General features: G+C 40.0%; 1 protein-coding gene across 1 annotated transcript; it reads right to left on the reverse strand.

Moving 5' to 3' along the window:
- Positions 1–640: 640 nt before the first annotated feature.
- lrrc8aa (leucine rich repeat containing 8 VRAC subunit Aa) lies at positions 641–22,546 on the reverse strand. Its single transcript, XM_034192373.1, has 3 exons — positions 22,406–22,546; positions 5,525–7,649; positions 641–3,812 (listed from the first exon to the last, which is right to left on the reverse strand). The coding sequence occupies exons 2-3, from the start codon at positions 7,637–7,639 to the stop codon at positions 3,537–3,539; spliced, it is 2,391 nt and encodes a 796-aa protein (XP_034048264.1). The 5' UTR covers positions 7,640–7,649; positions 22,406–22,546; the 3' UTR covers positions 641–3,536.
- Between the last annotated feature and the right edge of the window lie 1,280 nt (positions 22,547–23,826).

Genomic DNA, 23,826 nt, shown 5'->3' on the forward strand with positions numbered 1-23,826 from the left:
ATTCTTTTAAGTCACACACTCAAGCCGGCAAGAATTTTACAAACTCTTAACTGCTCTTTAGACTGACATCATCCAAAAGGTCAACAGTGTCTGTATTCACAGGCCTTCATGGAAAAACAGGTTTCTGCTCCCATTTGTACCTACAATAATATATCCAGCGCCACAGCCCACATGACATGGAGGATGTGGCTTTTTCTCCTCTGACAACAGTTTATGCATTTAATAATTGTAATAAATTCTGGAAAAGTGAAATATGTCCGCTTCATTCTGGTCCCGTTTCTCCGTCTTTAACCACAGATTCTGACTGGCTTCTTAATCAACACAGAGGTCTGTGTACCAGAACACAAATGTATCTTAAGACCGAGCCGGAGGAGCCAGAAGTGGCTAATCTCTGAAAGGTCATTTGGCTAAAGTCAATCCCTCAAGTGAAACAAAGGTTGCCACAAACAAAAGGTTGAAATCATAAAGCTTCCCTCAATTCTATATTAAAAAATAAATAAAAACAAAACAATAATAATAAAGTTGCAAACAATCAAAGAGCACATACTTTAAGGCATTTACAAAAAAAAAAAAAAGCATTTATGAGCAACATCAAATCAAATAAATGTCATGACTGTATTAACAACATATACCTGTATTTCCTCCAAATGACACCAACAAAAGTGTTAATAATAAGAAAGGTGTTCAACCAGACAAGGTGTCACACTTTAATTTGTTTGTTTTAATCAAACATTCTACAAAGTGTCTGGGTAAATATATTTCTTTAGATCTTACAAAGGTAATTTGCTTCATGCAGAAATTCCAGTTTGCCCATCATTTGCTCTGAAAGAAGACTACTGAAAATGGGGCAAACAAATCTTGCATACAAACAGTAGGCACTTGATTCACTGGCACTTCTCTGATGGGCACTACATGGCAGCTAATGAAGAAAAACAATCATCACTTGGCAGGATTTCATTCCATCATAGGAGCATTACTGATTAAAAGCTCCTAAAGTTCAAAACTATTCAAAGGTCTCTCAGGTTTCTTGCATGATTAACTTTGAGTGAGTTTGCTTATGTTTAATAAAGTTTGTTCATCTATAACATAAACAGTAAAATCCACCATGGCACAAGGTACTTACTTGCCAGTGAAGGCGACATTGTACAGTTAGTGAAGAATCTGTGAAGCAAACCGGTCCTGAAAGTCCTTTGAATACATTTATCCTTACATTTCCCATGTTAAATAAACAGGGTAAAAACAAATCCACACCGAGACTGCAGGACCCAATGAATTTTTGTACATGCAATCAAAACCTGAAGAGTCCAAGAAATATGGTGCTTTTTCCTACCATACTTAAAAACTGTCAGTCACACGAGTTGTCAATAACAAATTTGTCACAGCACTGTGATCTTTATTCTCACCTCCTTCCACTGATTGACAATTGCTCTTTCAAGCTGACAAGTTAAAGCGGTGAGATCACTTATAGAACATTCTGTTGACTTTCATTACAGTAAATTTTAAGAAAGATTTTTAGATTTTACAAAAACGTTACAAAAAGTTCAATATGGACAATCTCCGCTGCTAGCCAACAAGAGGTCAGCTGACATTCCATGAGCCAATCATCTGTTGGATGCTGCTGTTGGGACGCTGCCATTGCTTACGTCTGCAAGTCTTCTTCCATCTTAATGCTCAAAGAGTTTGGGCTGAATCACTTAAAAAGTTTAAATTTCCAACTTCTGGTGTCATTTCAGTTGACATGGAATCTTGTATTATTATTATCTGTTGTGCACTTAAATTTAATCAAAAGGCCAAATGTGAAGAGAGGACATTCTACAAGAGGACATGGCTAAAGATACAAAATCCATACCAAAAGCGGTAGTGGTGGCAGGTACAAGACATTTCCGTGAACAGGGCAGCGCAGTCTTGTTTTAACCCCTGTGTGATATAATGATGATCATTATCATTTATACTTATTACACTTAGAAGTGCCACAAAATTATCTTCACACCCATTTACCTCAGACAAAATACAACAATTAATCCACAATTATTACTAGTTGAACGTAATAATAGGACACATTAGAATTAAAACAACTGCACATATACATTTGATATTGTTTTTGCGCGCTAAACTTTGGAGCAGTCCGTCATCCGAATTGAGGCAAGGTGAGTGTAGGCCACAGCAGAGTCTCGCTCAGCTGAGCTTGGGGGGGTGCTGGAGCTTGTGTCGCGCGGCCTCCCGGGAGTGGCAGAGTGGAGGCCGGGGTGTGGGTGGGGGGCGTGCGTCATGCGTGCAAATGAATTCGTATCAGTCTCTGTCCGTATATGCATAAAGTACGGCGTTGCTTTGACAACAGCAGTCTGTAAGGGAGGGAGATAAGAGGAGAGCTGAATGCTTCAAGACGGCTGAAAATCCTTCTGGAGGAAAACAAGTGGGGCGTTTTGACCTTCGGTAGCTGATAAGGCTGCCATGTTTTGGTTTAGGCAGAGAGACAAAGAAATTCCATTTGTGGCTCCTCTGACCGCCACAATCCAATTTATGAATATTCCTTGGTCTCCAACATCTTCTCTTGCAAGGCAGATATTTGCTCCGAGATGTTTTCCAACTTGCGTTTGAGTTCAAAAGTTAACGCAGTCTGAGATTGTACCGCCTTGCCCACTTCATTAATCATGATGGACAGATGTGGGGTTGTGGTTCTGGTAGCAGTCATCTTGCCAATTTTCTGGTAGGTCAGGGCAGCGCATAACCCACTCAGCCCCAGCCCTCCTACCATAAAAGCACATAAGAATAAGTCTTCAAAGTCTTCCACGGAGCGCGGTGCCAAGCATGCAACATGCCACTTCTCCCAGGCGTCGAGAACATAGCTCGCAGGATAGGTTTCATCTGGGCACGCAGGGTCCCCCAGCCCCGATTTCCTTGTTGAAAAAAATGGTGTCAATAGCATTGAGAGACCAGCTGATCAATTCCATGGTTATTCCAAATCTAGCTTGAAGAATTCAGTCTGGTGAAGTTGGGACTTTTGAAGGTTGGATCAGAGATAGGAAAACACAGAGGAGGTGACATTGCCGGATTTGACCATATCTGGAGACAGCTGGCACAAATACTGCAGCTAATGGTCTCTCCCGACAAATAGCGTCACTTCCAATGGAAAAATTGTGTACCATTTTGTTTTCAGCTGCAATCACCGAAGCAATCGCGAGAGGTCCAGTTTTTTTTGGTTCCCAGTTGAGAAGGGAAGACGAGGCAAATGGGAGAGGTTGTGTCGTTAAGTGTTAGCGAACACAAATAACCAGAGTACCTGACTATGATTTTGTAACTGCATACAGCTATAAGAAAAAAGGCTGGAAGGCATTTTTAACATGCACAGAGCAGCCAGCAGAACAACGGGCAGAGAGAATAGCAGTTGCTCCTTAATCCCTCCAATAAACTCTGCATTTAAGATTTTCACTATTACGACTGTGATGCGATTACTTGTGCAGCCCTAGTCACCGATATCTCCATTTAGCAGTCTTGCAATTCAATATTCTTACTCTCTGCAGTTCTCCAGGTGGGGCTCAAGTTTGCTCCTTATCGGCCTTCCAAAGCTGCTCTTTGACTTCTAGCGGCAGTGCGTTGAAAAGATGCTCCTCCACAACCAGACTGCTGAACTTCAACAGCCGGCACTCAGCAAGCTCCACTGGTAGACTCTCCAAACGGTTACTCCTCAGCTCCAGCTGGGTCAAGCTAGTGAGTTCTCCCAAACAGGACGGTAGCGATTGCAGGCAGTTGTTCCCCAGATTCAGAGTACGCAGCTTCTTACACTGGAACAATTCTGGGGGTAAAGTCTTAATCTGGAATGGACAGGACAGGAAAAAGAAAGAAGGAATGAATTTGCAACAAAACAGCAACACTATGTTGTTGAATTTTTAATCCACAGATTTGATTTTGATTCTATAAAACAAAGAAGAAGAATGCACAAAAAATGAAGAAGATTGCAGCCTAAATATTCCCTGCACTGGTAACAGCATGGGGCTTGCACAACAGCAAAAAAAAAAAAAGTTTATTAGTTAGTGGGCAACTCTGGTACACCAGATCAATCCCAAAAGCAACTTTATTTTGCCTGTGTAATATCCTATAAGTGTGTCTGCTCAGTCCTTCATGTCAGCATCAAATAATCTCAATTAAAAATAGTGGATTGCATTAGGGGTGGGTGATACACCAGTGCGATAATACTCTCAAAACTGACAATATAGAACACACACTGGGCGAATTTTTATTTTTCATTTTTAAGTACGCTGAGGAAAAATAACAGATGAAATAATGAAAAATAATAATAAAAATAATACATCAATTAATTTTGAGACCAATAAACATTTTGGTGCAGCTCTGATCAGAACTGTGGTGCTGCTGAAATCAGAGCCACAGACTATCATGGTCTGAGCACCCACTAAAATACTTTTCTTATACAAAACTCATTGTAAAGTAATTTAACACATGCACATAACTACAACACCAGTGCATGCGCAGGCTAAAAATAAATGTTGCGCAGCATTAGGTTTTGCACAAAACACCAGCTATGTGCAACATGGAAATGGTTAAAACTGAACCAGCAGACTTTTTGTGCTGCTGAATTATTAAAATCTTAATTGTTAATTAACTCGGGCACAGACATTTTAAATGTAAATCTGTAATTAAAAAAAGTATCAATTCATGAAGTTTTTCACGCAGATTTTAATTTGAAAGGAGTAAATTTTAAAATGAAAATAGTCCAGGTTAAACCTTTGCACACAAAAAAACAATTATTAAAAGGAGTGATATAATGCAAAACTAATAATACCATGATTATAATACCATCACCATGCAAAAAGTGAAAAATACTGTGGTATTAATTTTAGGTCACATCACCCACTTCTAGATTGTATAATTACTCAGTTCTTTATAATAGAACATAATCTATAGGCAAGTTATAGAAAGGATTTATCAATTATGTATGAAGAAGTCTGGACTGTTAATTTTCTTTTTTGGATGCCATAAAACAAGAAAATATTTAAACCCCCAGGGAAGTGAGCAGTTTTTCTATGCACTGAAAATGACGTTAAAAAAAAATCTTTGGATACTCATGTATATTATTAGCCCTCATCCTACTTGGAAGGCTTCACAGTAATAATCAACAAAAAGCTGATTCTATTAATACAGCTCTGGACACAATGTTTACAAACAACAGAATAAAATGAAAAATAAAAAACAATACTGAATCTTTTTTTGTAGCCTGAACTCCAAACATATCCTGAACCTTAAACATTTTAAAATGCTGGGATTTCAAAAAGCCAAAATAGCAACAATGTTTAAACCCTAGTCTTACGTTTATCTTTAAACCACTCCACCTCTGTTCTCATTTTACGCGTACAACACAGAAGGTTTGAGCTGACAAGAAAGAGAAGAGGGATAACAGAAACAAAGAGTGAAGAGGATGGTTTATCTCACTTCCAGTGTTGTCAGAAGGAAACTGTCACTATAATGAAAAGTGAACTGAGAATTAAAAAAAAAAAAAGGTACTTCTCACCCTGTTTGCTGTCACGGCGAAATACTGCAGGTTCTCGAGGAAGCCCACACCAGGGTGGATGCTGGTCAAATTGTTGTGACTGAGGTCTAAGAAGCGCAGCTTACGGCATAAAAACAGCTGGCTGGGGATTTTCTCGATCTTGTTCCTATTCAAATAAAGCTTTTCCAAGTTGGTAAGCTTTCCAATCTGGAAGGGGATGTAGGCAATCTGGTTGTACCACAGCTTCAGGCACACAAGTCGGTGAAGGTGCTGGAAGCTGATGATCTCCTCAACTGTCTTTAGATTGTTGTCCTTCAGGTCAATCTCCTGCAGATTGTGCAAACTAAAGATGGAGTGTGGAATTCGATCAAGATCGCAGCAAATAAGCTCAAGCTCTGTTAAATTTACCATTTTCTTCAGACTATTGAGCACAATCAGACGAGTGCCCTTGTTATTAATGAAGAGCTTTTGGAGATGGATGCCAACATCTGTCACCACCTGAGGCAGCTTGGTCAGGTTGCTCTTTAGGCGTAAAATTTTGAGGCTTTTGAATTCCCGGAGGCCATCCATAACAATGTACCCGTTGTTCTCATCACTGAGATCCCCAGTAAGGTGCAGCTCGCGGAGGTTCTTCAGACTATAGATCCACAGCGGTACTTCTTTGACATCATTGAACTTGATGTGGAGAGACTTTAATTTTTCCCTCAGGAAAGCCAGAGCTGGAGCCTCAATCTTGGCTGGCATATGGTAGAGCCACAACTCTCTCAGGTTGGAAAGCTGGGCAATTATTGGGGGGAAGGTCACGTCAGGCATACACTCCAGCTTGAGCACTTCCAGCTCCAGCAGATCAAATACAGTGTCGGGGATCCCACTGAGCATGGACAGATGCAGTTCCACTTTGTCCTGGGAGTTCCTGGTGATGTGCTGCCTCAATTTCTCCACCGTCCACACATTGTTCAGGTTCAGCTGCATTAGCTTGTGCTCGCTCACCTCTGACAGAAATACAGCAAAGCGCTTGGAGTAGAGCGGGTCATACTGATCAATCATGTGCATCATGAAGGCAAAGTCATTCTCCACATCAGGGATGTCGCTATAGCTGCTTTCCTCGTGAATTGATCCAAAGGAGTATCGTTTGAGTGAGCTCTTGAGCATCCAGTATAGGGTGTACATGCAGATGAGTCCATAAACTGCCACCAAGAAGATGTAGAAACAAGCTAAAATCTTGAAAAGAGTTGCCAATGGGTGCACACAGCGATACCTGCTGTACCCTGTTAGCTTCTCACTGCTCACAATGCACAATACACTGAACTGAATATAGTGTACATAGTACACCGTGTAGGAAATTATCAATAAAAACTTGATCACTTTGATGATAGCCTGGCGTATGTAAAGACGGTAGACTATATCCCCTTTTTCTACATGGATCCTGAACTTCTTCACCTTCTCAAAAAGGGCCTTGGCTTGTTCTCCTTCCTTTTTGTCTAAAAGCCCATTGTCAGTGCGATCTACAATTCCTTGCTCAAGTCTGGATTTTGTCCTTTGAAGCATGGGAATACTAGCTTCAACATCCTCATGTATACTTGAAGTCTTCTTGTCCATAACACCGTTCATTTTACCAGGAGGCTTCGGGTCGCTCTCCTCCACCATGGTCTCAGACAAAGCCCTCGTTGTCCACGGAGAGTCAAAGCACTTCAAGAGAATGGAGACAAAGTGCTCTAGTTTCGAACTTGTGTGTGGGAACTTGAACCAGAAGTTACTGCAGGCCAGAAATATGAGAGTATGGACTAGCACCAGATATGGGAAGTATTTGGCAAACCAGTGCAGTTTAGTCTCATAACAGACAGCATCGACATAGTTATACTGATGACGGTCAAGGTTGTACTGAATGCCCTTATGCTCCAGTGCATTGCGATTGGTCCCATTCGACATGGGGATTGTCTCACATGTGACGTTGACCACCCATTTGCAGGGCAGGCAGACCATCTTGTCCTGTGTGACCTGCAGTGTGCCGCCAAACACAGCAATCATCAGCATGATGATTGAGATGTAATCGGTGAAAACGTCCCACCATGGCTTCAGGATGCGATAAGCTGGCTGGGAGTCAGCAAAATACCGGAGCTCTGTGATGGGAATCATAATGCTTTACCTAAAAAGACAAAGACAACACAGATAAATGTCATATTTGAAACATTATGGATGGCATTGTCATTAGAGCCAACATATGCCTTAAAGTACATGGAGTAAATATTAGGCTATCAAAATACTTTTCAAAAATATGTAGAATTGATATTTGTGATCAGCCTTCTTTGAGCAGCCTCCTCCGAACTAAACTTCATAAACCACACAGGTCACCCCCGACCTTTCTTCCCTGCGCTGATAACAACACATGATGTAGACAGCAAAAATGTAGACGAGTGAGTGGGTCAGTCCATCCCAGTTACCTTGTGTAAACAGTAATTAAAAAAAAATGCTATCATCTTCTACTATCACACCAAATTAAAAGATATGAGGATAAACCCCATAGACACCCGGCCGTCCCAATACTGTGTCTTTGCATGACCTATAAAAAGGGTGGGCATGATTTTTGTATATTTGGTAGAGAATACAACAAGAAATGTTTAGTTACTTTTCACACGCAATATCTGGGTACATTAATGAGTAAAGTTTCAGTTTTTAATTCATTGTTTACATGTTAAAAAGTCCCTTTAAGCCTTGAGTGGAACTAACCAGTCGTTCCATTGATTATGAGCAATTGGCTTATGTCAGTCGTCGTACCGCAGCAGTTTTGTGACGCGTGGTGACAAAATGGCTGCCGACAGTAAAGCGGATGCATCGTCTTTGGATGAAGAAAAAGTGTATTTTATGTCTGTGTTCCCATCCAAAGTGCAAAGTTGCACAATTTTCAGAGAAAACATACATCTTTTTTTGAAGAATACATTCCAAAATAGAAGACTTTGGAAGGTGCGCGAACAGAAATTGAAAGGAGTTATGTCACTCAACACCTGGCCATGATGACAGATTTCATTAATAACGGTAAAACTACAATCTCCGATGCTACTTGCTTTACAGACTCAGAAAGGGTTGAAAGAACTACAAAGAGCATCAAAAGTAAAGCAGAAGCTACAGCTTCTATACGTAGGTAAAGTTAATATTTCATATGTAAGCTTAAATTTTATATATGATGACTCAAATGCTATGACTCACTTTTGCACATGGGTGGCTGTTTTTGATGATTGTGAAGTATCATTGTAATGTGTTTGTCATGGTGATACAAAACAATGAAGATTGTTATGCTGTCTTTTTGTCTGCATAAATTCTGTTGTTGGTTATGCATGACCCATTGATATTCAAACAAATTATAATTGATCAGGGGTTTTCAAAGTGTGGGACAGTGAGCCCCCCTCAGAGAATAAATGAGTAGCTGCAAACCCGCCCCCCCCCCAACTCTCTCTCACACACACACACAATTCCAACATCTTCATGTGTTTCTTTTTATTCTTTTACACATCTTAAACACATTTTAAAAGCATCTGTCCGTTTTTAAGGAGCCGTCTATGCATCTACACATTTTATAGCCTTTGTAAACATTTGAAACATGTTTTTAAAAAAACTTGCTATTCTTCTGTTTTTACCTTTTGTCATAATTTAAAAAATGTTTATTTTGTTTAAACATTTAAACATTGTGTGTTTTTAATTGTCTTTGGCATAACTAACACATTTTAACATAAATAATATTAATTCAACTTCAGGGATAGAGAATAAGATTTTAATCGATATGCCATTATCGATTCCGCTTATCAGATTCCTTATCGATTCCCATATCAATATCTCCTGTGAATTTTCTGTGTACTAAAAGTAGGCTTTACAGGTTTTCTACGTCAACAACATTTTATTGAGTCTTAAAGTAAATAAATATGAAAATGGTCACTGGATCCTTGATCACTGGACATAAATAAAAATAAAATATGTAGTCTTTCCTCAAAAGCATTTCCTTTCAGACATTAATGGCACAAAATTAACTCCATACCTCTGAGCTGAGCTCTTGCAGCCGACTGTGCTGCAAGTCAACATCAATTCATAAAGAACGCAGGACATCTCATTTTAGTCTGTTGTCTGTGACTACGTTTACATGCAGCCAATAACCCTTTCATAACCGGAATATTACCAATAACCCGGTTGCGCACGGCCATGTAAACACCCGCAAAAACCTGAATATGCTCATATTACAGTTTTTAAAAACCCGAATAAGACCCCTGGGTTACTCCTTTTCTAACCCGAATATCAGGTCATATAAACGCGCATCGGGATCTTGGTCTTTTGAGTACGGCAACTACTTGTATGCGGTGCGTGCAGCCCATCGGACACCACAGAAGCAGAGATAAACAGCGCATTGTGTTCTGCATCCTTATCAGGCGGGCTGGTCGCGGCACCGGTCGGCATATCACCGCGATTGCTCTGCCTCCGATGCGCTTACCGTGTCTGTGGGCTCGGTAAACGCCGCAGCGGACCACTCTCACCGCCCCCCTCTCTTCTGTGCGTAGCTGCGCCAAATCTGGCAACAGGTCCAGAGACTATGCTCGCTGTTTTGATGCGGAGGCAGCCCGCAGGAGAGAAACATGAGAAAATGCTAATGCCTGTTTGAGAAAAGTGTGTAGTGAGGGGTTTTACACAAAGCAGGATTTGCACGAACGACAGACCAAATCAAGCACCGGTGGAAGACGTGCGTTGCTGTTTAGATGGGGATATTCCAAATGATACCACTAACCATGTATACAGGAGTAACTCTGCCTGCTTAAGCATGTAAACGGGTTATTCCTAATGATTTAGAAACCGTAATATTGACCTTAACCCAAATATTAACAGCATGTAAATGTAGTCTGTGTTACCACGTTTGGAAAGAGGTGTCATTTGATTTAAACGGTGATTCACTTTGAAGTTATTAATTCCGACCAGACTCTGTCTCAGCAGAGAGTGGCGCAGTGTTTGGAGCTGTGGGAACGGAGAAGAGGACAATTCTCATTTCTTTCCTGCAACAAAACAAGAGTCCCAGATAGTGACTTTAATCCGTACAAAATGACTTGCGACTGACAGTTTTAAATGGCTTTTGAGAGGGGTTAAGAAGCGGACTTGTCGCTTCTGAAAAGCAGCGAAGCAATGAACCAATGAAGCAGTGGATCGGAGCACTGCTTTTTTGTTTCAAATTTCAAAGCGGAGCTGTTACAGAAGCGGTTGATTACAGATCCGCTGCAGGGTCTGTAATCAAAGTAAAGAAATTATCATTTTCCCAATAAAACACCCTCAAAAACAACGGCTGCTCTGAAGGACCGAAAAGGGAATTGTTAAGCAAAAAGGCTATTATATCAGTGGATCAAATAATTTCTTAATGATTCTCGAAAAGAACTGGCTCATGATACCCATCCCTGGTGCCCTGCCTGAAGAACTCTGGCGCCCCCCAGGGGGGGCGTGCCTCACAGTTTGAAAACCACTGCGATAGACCAATTACTTGATGCATCGATCAACATCATGAAAAACATGCTCACACACAGTCTTATTATTTCTCATGAGCTGACAATTCTAATTCATAAATATACCACAGTGAGTTTTTTATGCTTTACTGCTAGACATGTAGGAGAATCTCTGGCCTTTATTATTTATTCATACATTTATTCATGTGTTCAGTTATTTATATGTACTTATTCTCCAGCAACTACATGATTATTATACCATATCTCATGGCCATTCTAATTCATAGTAATACTACAGTGATTTTTTTTAAGCTTTACTTCTAGACATGTAGGAGAACCTCTGGCCTTTATTTATTCATTCATTCATTCATTCATTCATTCAGTAAGTTATTTATATATACTTATTCTCCACCAAATACATGATTGGAATACCATATCTCATGGCCATTCAAATTCATGGTAATTGTTACTTCACCACACTGGGAACCTGTGTTTTTTTTGTTTTTTTTACTGCTCAGCAATTGCGTAAATGAAATACCGCTCTCATGGCTAATTGATTTCATGGTAATTGTGATTTTATGCAGTTACGTGATTGTGTAATAGAACTTGCATATTGCACTAGTAATTGTAAAAACAACAAACAACAACAAAAAAGTAAATGCGGAGGTGCAGACATTTGTACACGTCTGCAGAACAATACTCTATGCACAGATCTGTGCAAATGTGCCAGAAATGATTGTCATAACATCACTGGATGCAATACTTGAGATAATGATGACAGTGAAGACAATTCTGATGAGGATGGCAGGGACTGAGAAATGGAGTAACTGTTCACCTTTTTTTTTTGCTTATTAGGAGGTTATGTTTTCAGTCGCGTTTGTTTGTCTGTCTGTCAGCAGGATAACTCAAAAAGTTTTGAACGGTGGAAGTGGAGTGGTTGGAAATGACAAGAGGAACAAGTGATTAAATTTTAGTGGTGATCCGGATCCTGATGCTAATGCGTTAGCATGTCTATGGCATTTTCAATGTTAAAAGTTAGCATTAAGCATTTGCAGCTGTCATCACATTCGGGTGCATTTGTTTTCAAATTGTAATATTTCTTAAATTTATTTTTGTTGACATTTTGTGGAGTGGTTGGAAATGACAAGAGGAACAAGTGATTAAATTTTAGTGGATCACGATGCTAAAGCGTTAGCATATCTATGGCATTTTCAATGTTAAAAGTTAGCATTAAACAGTTGCAGCTGTCATCACGTTCGGGTGCATTTGTTGTCAAATTGTAATATTTCATAAATTTATTTCTGTTTACATATTAATAATGTAATGATTATTATATACAATTTTAGAGAAAGAGACAAAAAGAAATAGATCACTGTGCCAAGGAGGGAATCTCTTTAGGGTCAGTGACCCTATGGCCTTGTTTAGAGAAGTGTTTCATAAATGTTAAAAAATTAATATATTTGCAGTTTAGTTGAATAATAAATTGAAATTTGTCTCTTAATTGTTTTTGTCTATAAGCACATGCAATATCAATATCAGGGCTCAGATGACAGTAGCTGCTGGGAAAGGTGCAAGTTGCAATAAACTGTGATGCCAAGCGCTAAGGATACATGCTATCCAGTCACAGCAGATTAAACATTTTTTACTACTGAGCAACATCATTGTTAGACTTTTTTAGGTTCAATGATTCGACGGCGTGTAGATGTTATGGCGTCAGTGACCCCATGGCCTTGGTGGAGGTTTGCACTCTCTGAGTGCTTCTAGTTTGATAATAAAATCCAGACATACTGATGAAAGTATTTTTAAGTCAACTGCATGCTTTCTGTGTTATTTTTTTCCTTGAAAATAACATATGCTTGAAGAATGCTGGCATTTTGGGCCATCGGTTCTAACTAATGCTCAAAATTCATGTTTGTGAAAAAAAGTATTTTGTTTTGGGCACCACAGGCTTTCATTTGGCAACATTTTCACACCAACCCCAGATGTAGGTCATCGTCTTAAAAATCCAAAGGGATATTGATTACACGACCCATGGTCAACCGATGCATCTGGTGAACTATGAGGCACCACATCAATTAAATAAGCAACTTTTACGTAATATTCCATAGACATGTCTGCCACCTGCAGGATGGTTGGTGGACACTGGATAAATGATCTAAACCAACCAACCAAAAAACTCCTGAACAATGAGCATGTGATTGCATGTCTCCCAACTAACAATTTAAGCTAGCAGCAGCAGGAACTGTATGTGCAAATACAGGATGACGTAAACAACAGAATGGCAAAGCAAAACTGGAATTAAAGAATGGGTAGAACATGTGTCTGGCATGGTATCAAAGCTGTTAATTGATAGTACAACTTGGCGACTGCTCCGGAAGGTTTCTAATCCTTTGCAATGGCTGTGTTTGAAAACGGTTTCGTTCTGGAGTCTGTGTCAAGAGGAAGACAAATGGGACCTTAATACATCACCAACCATTTCAAAACAAACGTTTTGAAATGTTCCAGATGACTGTCCCCTCTGGTGTTGAAATACAATAAAACGTGAATGAACTATGTGAATCTGTACATGGAACAGCATGTATATCGTTTGTGTTACACAATCATTTGTATGCATTTGTGCACTGATTGTGTTCATAGATTTAAGCAGTGCCTTCAGCACAATCCAACCCCACCAGATGGTACAGTTTTTGATCTTTGACTTTTTCAATTTCAATTAGACGTCTGTAGGAGCTGTAGGATCGATAAAACTCCAACCAGTATAAGCCCCGTGGTGCACTCTCAAAAAACCAATCAGATGCCTTCATGTCTAGTTCTTCCTGCTAGAGTCACCAGGCTAAACGCCCCACTCTGTCCCTCCCTCCTCCGCGCGTGCACACTCATCTCGTTTCACCGAAGAAGTTCACTTCGGTACAATGGCAGAGGGAATACAGCCGAAACTACCACTTCCACCGTTACGTTTAACGGCTCACCCCAATAGAAAGCCAAGGAAAAGAAAGCCGGAGGCAGAAAAGGCTGCAATGAAAAAGGCTCGGGATAAAGCAAGAGGTCAAATGAAAGTCAAAGCGGGATTTTCTCGGTGGAACTGAGGCATCTGAAGAGCCTGAAAAGTGACACAGAAGTTGCTCTCTTTCTGTTGGACAGGTAATTACTTTTGCTTTGGGGGGATCTGTTATTTTCATATAAGATTTGCCAACTTGGCTACTTTTGTAGCTCGTATTAGCCCAAAAGCTAGTTTGGTCGATGGTGAAATGGCTAAATCGGCTCTCCTCTGACCCGCTGAGTTCCACAGTCAGATGCGCATTCAAGTTTGTGGGGGTGTGGCTTTGGACAGAGAACTGACAAGGTAGGGGGTGGAACCTAGAGGAGGTGCTACTTTCAAATCATCCTAGCCCTCTTGCTAGCTCTCCAGGACTACCAACTCTAGCTTTAATTTCAATTATGTGGTAGGGATTTTTTAACATTCACATTAAAATGATCATTTTAATTTTTTTTTTTTTTGTTTTTTAGAAAACATATACAATTCCATAAATGCATTCATTATAAGAATACGAATTATTATTAATTATTATTCACTGTTCCATTCATTTTGTCAGGGGCATGAATTTAAATAAAAACAAGTCACAAAATGCAAATTTTGGTTAAATATGACAACGTCAGCAAAATGGAAGTGGCATCAACAGCCAGAATAGAATTTAAAATTCTTCTTCTTACTTAGAAAGGTTTTGAATAATCAGGTCCCATCTTATCTTAGGGACCTCATAGTACCATATCACCCCAATAGAGTGCTTCATTCTCAGACTGCAGGCTTACTTGTAGTTCCTAGGGTTTGTAAGAGTAGAATGGGAGGCAGAGCCTTTAGCTTTCAGGCTCCTCTCCTCTGGAACCACTGGAACTACTGGCTCCCTTGTAAATACATACATACATACATACACACACATATATATATATATATATATACATATATACACACACACACTTTTACACCTTTGCACTATGGGAGTTGTCTTTAATTTCATTGTACCTTGTGTATAATGACAATAAAAAGCATTCTATGCTATTCTATATCCACAGCTAAGCTCGTCCATGCATGGAAAATATCCAAGACGTGGAAGAAACACAAAAGGAAAAAAAAAAATGAATATTTTCAATTAAAGTTAACCATTACTCACTCTCAAAAATTATCAGAGTTTGTCCTTGGTGGTCTATAAAAGAGAAAAGATGGGAGGAGTCACTTTTAAAGCCTCCAAAAACTGTATCTGGCTGAGCAGCCTTACCCCTTACAGGAAAGGGTGAAAGCAGACAGCTGGCCAGGAGTCACAAAAAAGCCTTGTTTTATCCAGTTCAGCTCTGCCTCCTGTGCCAGGTCACACTTCAGCGCTACTCACACTCTAACAGAGTAAACACTTCTAATGGTCATCATCATGGTGCAATTCTTCTGATATTAAAAGCAATATCAATGCCAATCAGAAAGACATTAGCTGATTATGTGATTAACAGGGTGAATCAACATTTCAGATTCTGAATTAATTATTTTATTGATTAAACAACTGAAATGTCATTAGCCAGATCCTGCTTCTCAAATGTCAGGGTTAAGTGCTTTTATTCATTGGACATGTTGCCCCCTCCCAATTTTTTCAAATCTCCTCCTCATCCCCTTCTTAGGTTGTTCTTGTCCTCCCCTCCCTGTGTAGCCAAAGTTATTTCCATGCCCTTCTGCATTCCTCAATCTCCTTTAACAACAAGCACATTCAAAGAGTGCAGCACTCCATAACAGTCCAACAATCCTCCATTTGTCTGTTCTGAACTGTGTTGAAGTACCAGAAGAGGCAATCGGCGTGGAAAACAATAGGAGACATAATTCAAACATGTTCCTAAAAGTCCACATCTAGATCAGAATCCAGCTCCGTATCTTAATTAACTTCTTTGACCAAAGGTCTACCTGTACTCTATGTTGTCCACAAATATTTCCTCTTTGCCAAATGCAAGCTAATATCATTTTCATGCTGACCTTATCAAGGAAAAGACAACCAAACTGATTCTTACTCAAAAGAAACTGGATGATTAGGCCTAGTCCTCATGTGGGTGGGTACTGCAGAAAATGTAATATTTCTTATGTATTTTGGCTTTTCTTCCACATGAAAACTCTGTGCTAGGTCACTGAAAATGGAGCTTTTGCAAAACTCCAGCCAAGGAAAAGATTTTAGAAAAGGCTGGTTTCAGTGTGGGCAGCACAGTGCCTTAGTGGTTAGCACTGTTGCCTCACAGCAAAAAGGTCATGGGATCGATTCCCACCTGTGGCCTTTCTGTGTGGAGTTTGCATGTTCTCCCCATGTTTGAGTGGGTTCCTTCCCGGTGCTCCGGCTTCCTCCCACATTGAAAGACATGTGAGTTAGGTGGATTGGAAACTTGTCTGTAGGTGTGCGTGCAGGTGTGAATGTGTTTGTCTGTCTGTATGTGGCCCTGCAACAGACTGATGTCTTGTCGAGGGTGTACCGCTTCTCATCCCCTATGACTGCTGGGATAGACTCCAGCACCTCCCCCTGTGACCCTTAATTGGAGTAAGTGGTTCAAGATGAGTGAGTGAGTGATTTCAGTGTTTACATGTAAACAAGGAAAACAGCATTTCTCTCATTTTTCTCGGAATCCGAATGACCAACATGGCTATACGGTAATCCTTCATTCACATATTTCCTGTAGAAAACATGTCATGTCATCTCAGTCAATCATCATAGCATAATCACTGTCATCTACAGAGGCAGACTGCAGGTGATGCTGTCATTTTTCACTGGCAATGACACTGAAAGTAATATTCTTCATTAAAAGATACAACATCCTCATTTTAGCGTTTTGCACAGCATTATATTTAATCAGTAAGCCCCTGGCACAGATGGTTTTTGATTTTCAGTTTAATTTCAATATATTTTCATTTATATAGTGCCAAATCACAACAAAGCTGCCTCAAGGCGCTTCACACAAGTAAGGTCTAACCTTAACAACCCCCAGAACAAGCACAGAGTGGTAAGGAGAAACTCCCTCTTGTGATTTGAGGAAGAAACCTCAAGCAGACCAGACTCAAAGGGGTGACCCTCTGCTTGGGCCATGATACCGACACAATTGACAAAACAATGTACGAAACAAATATACAGGAAATTTTGCCAGCGCACAGGATGGGAGGGTTGCAGAAGTAGACAAGAGGTGAAAAAACATCCTGAAGAATAAGAATTCCAGGGTGACACTGGAGAAGAAAATGATTTTGGGCATTGAAAAAGCAAGACTCCATCATTAAGTACCACATTACAACTGAAAACAACTCCTCTAATGCCGATAGATTTTATTGAAGTGTTTATCATACAACTGCATCCCTGTTTCTGCACTGTCTTCTGATGGCCACAATCAAAAGACACACTAGTCTTGTGTCCGAAACCTGCGGAAAAGGTTCCACAGAACAGAGAGGGTCCAATTGTGTGGATGGATTGAACTCTCCACATTGCATATTACCAAAATAAACCCAGAACATACTGTATCATCAACATCTGGGATTTTTAGCAGTCAGCTGAACAAGTGAACGCTTTCACTGCAGAGCATCTGGCAGCTATGCTTTAGTTCTACATGTATTACACCAGCAAATTTTACGTTATCACAACATCACTTTTTAGTAATAATGTCACTGGAAACTGATGTTACCACAAAGTAATCTTGTGGAGCAACATTGCTACCACAGTGTAGAATGACTATGTGGAACCAATATTTTACAGGAAAATATTTGGTAGGTTTTACTCAAATAATATTGAAATCCGCTTATTTACCTTGAAAGTCATAGGAAACTTTCTATGTCCCCACCAAGGACTGAACCTAGCATTGCTCATACAACAGTCTGACTTCCTACCACTATACCACATTGGCTATCACTGAGGCAGAGGTGGTACAAAGTCACTGTCAAGTCATCAATGCAGACATCCCAAGTCAAGTCTCAAGTCAGCTTGCAAACAACTGGTGGTCATCATGACTTGAGACTTGACTTGGGACTTGCTGAATCATGACTTGAGAGTGACTTCGTCCCACCTCTGCACTGAGGTGACCTTCAATGTTCAAGCAACATTGCTGACAGTCTACAGAATGATACAGCGACATTAAACCTCAACCAAAATACAACGTTGCATTCACACAGTGTGTTTCCAGAAGTAACAGACCCCTGCATATCCATCTACAATATTTCTGTAAATATTTTCCTCCCACAGGAATGATGCACTGTAGACTACAGTTCCCCATGCCCTATCCTTTCATTCATTCATTTTCTATACCTGTTTACACCAATCAAGGGTCACAGGGGCTAGAGCCTATCCAAGCAGCCACATGCACACAGACAAACTCATTCACACCTACAATCACTTTAAAGTTTACCTGCATGTCTCTGGAAGTGGGAGGAAGCCAGAACACCCGATAGAACCCCACGCAAACACTGGGAAAACATGCAAACTCCACACTGAAAGAACCAAGCAGGAAGCAACCCCAGGACCTTCTTGCTGTGAGGCAACAGTGCTAACGACGAAGCCAAATACAAGACAACCAATCAATCTTGTAACATCTGGATGTTATGTATAGATATCACAGCATGACATCATATCATAATGTCACTAGGCCTAGAATGTCATTATCTGACAATTTGTGATGCCTACACATCATGATTACTGACATAACTAAATCATGATCAAAACCTGACATCATCTGACCATCATGCACTTGCTGGGACCTTATGACCATGATACTGTAATTCTCATGTGCTTTATTTAAAAAAACAAAGTTTCAGGAAAAGGACAGTGCCACAACTGAAAAAAATGAATGAACACCACAAGTGTGCATGCGCTAATATTCCCTTTCTGACCACAGCAAGGGTTACAATGCAACTGAATGTGGAAGTACAGCTGACTGTATAGTGTGCCCCTACATTGGTTTATAGGTAATTATATAATGGCTGAGTGGATCCTTGTCATTTGATTGGTGGCTTGTATGTCACGTGACATGGATTATTCATACCATATGCCATTGTGTTTCATTGACCATGCAATAGTTCTTTTTAAGCGTGCAATTTGGTGCTATATGAACTGTGCCATTGTACGCCCCGACCATCGCACATGCTCACATTACCAGAGGTGGTAGTGTCAGCATAGCGGAGTTTGTTTTGCAGACGGACAACAATTTGGAGCAGCTAATTGACAATGCAAATTCTTCTAACACACACACACACACACACACACACACACACACACACACACACACACACACACACACACACACACACACACACACACACACACACACACACACACACACACACACAAATCCATCACACTGTAAGCCATCTGGAGGCATGAAGAGCTGTTAGGATGAAAAGCTGGGCAAATTTCTGACACGATTTTTTGCTGGAGTGAGGAAAGCAGAAAGGAGTCTGTACATGAAGTCAGTAGACGCCATCACGGACTACTGAGAACAATTTTGGACTCCTATTTAAAGTTCGTGTTGGACTGTTAAGCGCCAGTGAGGAGCACCAAAATGTAAGTCCCTTTTCTGTTGTTTATAAATTAATAAAATATCAAATGATAAGGATCTATTTTCACCATTATATAAAACAAATAATGAATGTTTTCCATTCTTTCAGTGGAATGAATAATTCTGTGAAAGATGGAATGTACCATTCAACTCAGCTTAACCTTGTTGAATGGTTGGTTCCATCGTTCACCTCATGAAATATTTGTTCCATGTGCTACAACCCCTGGCAAAAATTATGGAATCACCGGCCTCGGAGGATGTTCATTCAGTTGTTTAATTTTGTAGAAAAAAAGCAGATCACAGATATGACACAAAACTAAAGTAATTTCAAATGGCAACTTTCTGGCTTTAAGAAACACTATAAGAAATCAAGAAAAATAATTGTGGCAGTCAGTAATGGTTACTTTTTTAGACCAAGCAGAGGGAAAAAATATGGACTCACTCAATTCTGAGGAATAAATTATGGAATCACCCTGTAAATTTTCATCCCCAAAACTAACACCTGCATCAAATCAGATCTGCTCGTTAGTCTGCATCTAAAAAGGAGTGATCACACCTTGGAGAGCTGTTGCACCAAGTGGACTGACATGAATCATGGCTCCAACACAAGAGATGTCAATTGAAACAAAGGAGAGGATTATCAAACTCTTAAAAGAGGGTAAATCATCAGGCAATGTTGCAAAAGTGTTGGTTGTTCACAGTCAGCTGTGTCTAAACTCTGGACCAAATACAAACAACATGGGAAGGTTGTTAAAGGCAAACATACTGGTAGACCAAGGAAGACATCAAAACGTCAAGACAGAAAACTTAAAGCAATATGTCTCAAAAATCGAAAATGCACAACAAAACAAACGAGGAACGAATGGGAGGAAACTGGAGTCAACGTCTGTGACCGAACTGTAAGAAACTGCCTAAAGGAAATGGGATTTACATACAGAAAAGCTAAATGAAAGCCATCATTAACACCTAAACAGAAAAAAACAAGGTTACAATGGGCTAAGGAAAAGCAATCGTGGACTGTGGATGACTGAATGAAAGTCATATTCAGTGATGAATCTCGAATCTGCATTGGGCAAGTTGATGATGCTCGAACTTTTGTTTGGTGCCGTTCCAATGAGATTTATAAAGATGACTGCCTGAAGAGAACATGTAAATTTCCACAGTCACTGATGATATGGGGCTGCATGTCAGGTAAAGGCACTGGGGAGATGGCTGTCATTACATCATCAATAAATGCACAAGTTTACGTTGATATTTTGGACACTTTTCTTATCCCATCAATTGAAAGGATGTTTGGGGATGATGAAATCATTTTACAAGATGATAATGCATCTTGCCATAGAGCAAAAACTGTGAAAACATTCCTTGCAAAAAGACACATAGGGTCAATGTCATGGCCTGCAAATGGTCCGGATCTTAATCCAACTGAAAATCTTTGGTGGAAGTCAAAGAAAATGGTCCATGACAAGGCTCCAACCTGCAAAGCTGATCTGGCAACAGCAATCAGAGAAAGTTGGAGCTAGATTGTTGAAGAGTACTGTTTGTCACTCATTAAGTCCATACCTCAGAGACTGCAAGCTGTTATAAAAGCCAGAGGTGGTGCAACAAAATAATAGTGATGTGTTGGAGCGTTCTTTTGTTTTTCATGATTCCATAATTTTTTCCTCAGAATTGAGTGATTCCATATTTTTTCCCTCTGCTTGGTCTAAAAAAGTAACCGTTACTGACTGCCACAATTTTTTTTCCTGATTTCTTATAGTGTTTCTTAAAGCCAGAAAGTTGCCATTTGAAATAACTTTAGTTTTGTGTCATGTCTGTGATCTGCTTTTTTTCTACAAAATTAAACAACTGAATGAACATCCTCTGAGGCCGGTGATTCCATAATTTTTGCCAGGGGTTGTACATGGAGAATTAACTGTGCTTGAAACGGAAGTCTGACTGGCCAATAACCTGTGTGGCACTTGACCCACTGTTCATACACAACTGGAAATGCCAGAACAACAGCTGGTATATAATACCTCCAGGCCCGAACTGATAACAACAAAAAAATCCAGCAACAGAATTTTCACAGGTTCCATCTGGCTGTTAGAGGTGGGAATGAAAGGTTTTTTTTTTTTCAACCTTATCCAGATCGAATCAGTTCTTTCAGTCAAAAGACCTTTCTCTTCTTTTTTGTAAAGGCAACATATCTGTAACAGGGGTGGTGGTCAAGTAGTTCGAGCACTTGGTTTCAGTGCGAAAGGTTCAAACTCCACCCCTGCCGGTTTCTCCATGTAATGTGGAGTTACGTCAGGAAAAGCATTCGGCGTAAAACCTGTGCCAAGTCAACATGCAAATCCACATCGGATTTTATGTGGCGACTCCGACTGAAAAACAAGAGAACAGTCGAAGGGACTTTCAAAAGGCAGCATATCTGAGCCAAGAGCCAAAACGCAAAGCCAATTTTGTGGTACATCTAGTAAAACTATGACAAGCAATACCAAAGAACAGTAGCATATGACAAATACCACACCTACACTGTAACGACACTACAAACTTTGTATTAAATATAAAAACTGAACCAGCGGACGGTTGCTGTGTGTTTCCACGGGTGTTATTTACAGTTTCAAGGTAAAAGCTCATTAGTCCTCATGTGTTTACAGCTGCTACGCCAAATTAGTGGCAGAAAGCAAGACATTTACCTGAGATTTAAATGTCGGACTTGAGCACAGACTGGCAAAATAATCTATGTGGTTTTAGGTGTTAAAGAACCTTAAATGTTCTCCACTTAAACCTGCTCAGTACGGACAAGAACCCACGCCTGTTAAATTAGCACGCAGCGGCTAAGCTAACTACCGTAGCTAGTCTAAATTAACTACCCACATTAAAAAGAAAACAATAAAAGACTCACCGCTGTCAGCTGCTCTCTGTGGTCGTTTGCAGGCACATTTCAGAACTCTCTGAGCGGCCCAGTCTTGCCGCAAACCACCGGACTGAAACTCAACACCTGAACCTCTCCCCAGAAACGAGCCATTAATGCGCCGCCTGTAGGGGGCAGTATTCACCCACTTCAACTCCAATGCAAGATGTTCTTAAATAAATGTAACTTTATTCCAGTTTTCAATCATGAACAACCATACAAATATTTACCAGGGGTAAATATATAGAGAAATAGGTAAAATAGAAAAAGTGCTTCAACAGTTCTGACATATATTAATTTTTAACTCGTTTATTTATTTATTTTTAAAGCTTTAGGGTTTGTATAGTATGGAACCGTTTGGAGATATTTTCGCATTACATAAAAAATAAAAAAATAAAAAAATCAATGGTTTTCTGTTGTAAAATGCACTTAGATAAGAAATCGATTTCTGATATGAGACTGTTTTTGGTGAAGAAATGTTAGAATGAATATGATAGATAAATTCTTTCCAGAAAATAACAGTGGGGACAGGACCAAAACAAATGCATGGCTGTTTCACTATCAAGTTCAGTTAAAATCCATGTCCTTTCTTGTTTTTGCAAATGATGTTTGTTTTTACAGGTAGCATCTGTGGAGGGGTTAGTAATAGACAGCTCTGGGTTTCTTTGTAATCAAGTATCTCAAAGATAACATCCAGATTGTTTTCCATGGGATAGTTGAAGCTACTCTTCTCCAATCGATTACATATGATGTAGTAATGTCTTTCTGAAAGTGGCATTGGATTAATAACTTTAAAACGACAATTCTGGCCAACCTTCATTGATGAATAAGCTTGGTAGAAATCAGCAAAAGGATCTGGGAGGAGAAGGCCAGTGAACATACAGGCAGATGTGGGCTTGACCCCAATGATTGGTTTTTGGCAAATTTGACCTTGCTGGGAAATTCCAGAACACACTTCCATATTGGTGCAAAAAAAAAAAAAAACCTTAAATTTTGACCTTTGATTATAATTACCTTGAACCCAATGACTGACCTTGATTACCGGGCCAAATCCAGAGCCCACCTACATATATGTACCATGTTTGGTGGACATCAGAGTATAGTACGTCCCTTCGGTTGCTCCCATGTTTTCACTCAGGGTCGTCACAGCAGACTCAAAGTGGACATGCATATTGATTTGCCATAGGTTTTACACCATATGCCCTTCAAGACAACTCCAGATTACATGGGTAGGGGTGGTTTTGAAACCACGAACCTTCTACACTGGAAACAAGCACACTTAAGGACACCAGGGACAGGAAGAAACCTGTTAAAAGGGAGTTTTTCCTTCCCACTGTAGCCAAGTGCTTGCTCACAGGGGGTCGTTTTGACCGTTGGGGTTTTACATAATTATTGTATGGCCTTGCCTTACA

This window comes from Thalassophryne amazonica, chromosome 17, assembly GCF_902500255.1.
Source record: "Thalassophryne amazonica chromosome 17, fThaAma1.1, whole genome shotgun sequence".
Taxonomy (NCBI): domain Eukaryota; kingdom Metazoa; phylum Chordata; class Actinopteri; order Batrachoidiformes; family Batrachoididae; genus Thalassophryne; species Thalassophryne amazonica.

Coding starts and splice junctions, on each gene's coding strand:
- lrrc8aa (XM_034192373.1), bottom strand. CDS start 7,639: ATGATTCCCATCACAGAGCTCCGGTATTTTGCTGACTCCCAGCCAGCT. Junction 3,813..5,524: donor TCGCCGTGACAGCAAACAGG/GTGAGAAGTACC, acceptor TGTCCATTCCAG/ATTAAGACTTTACCCCCAGA.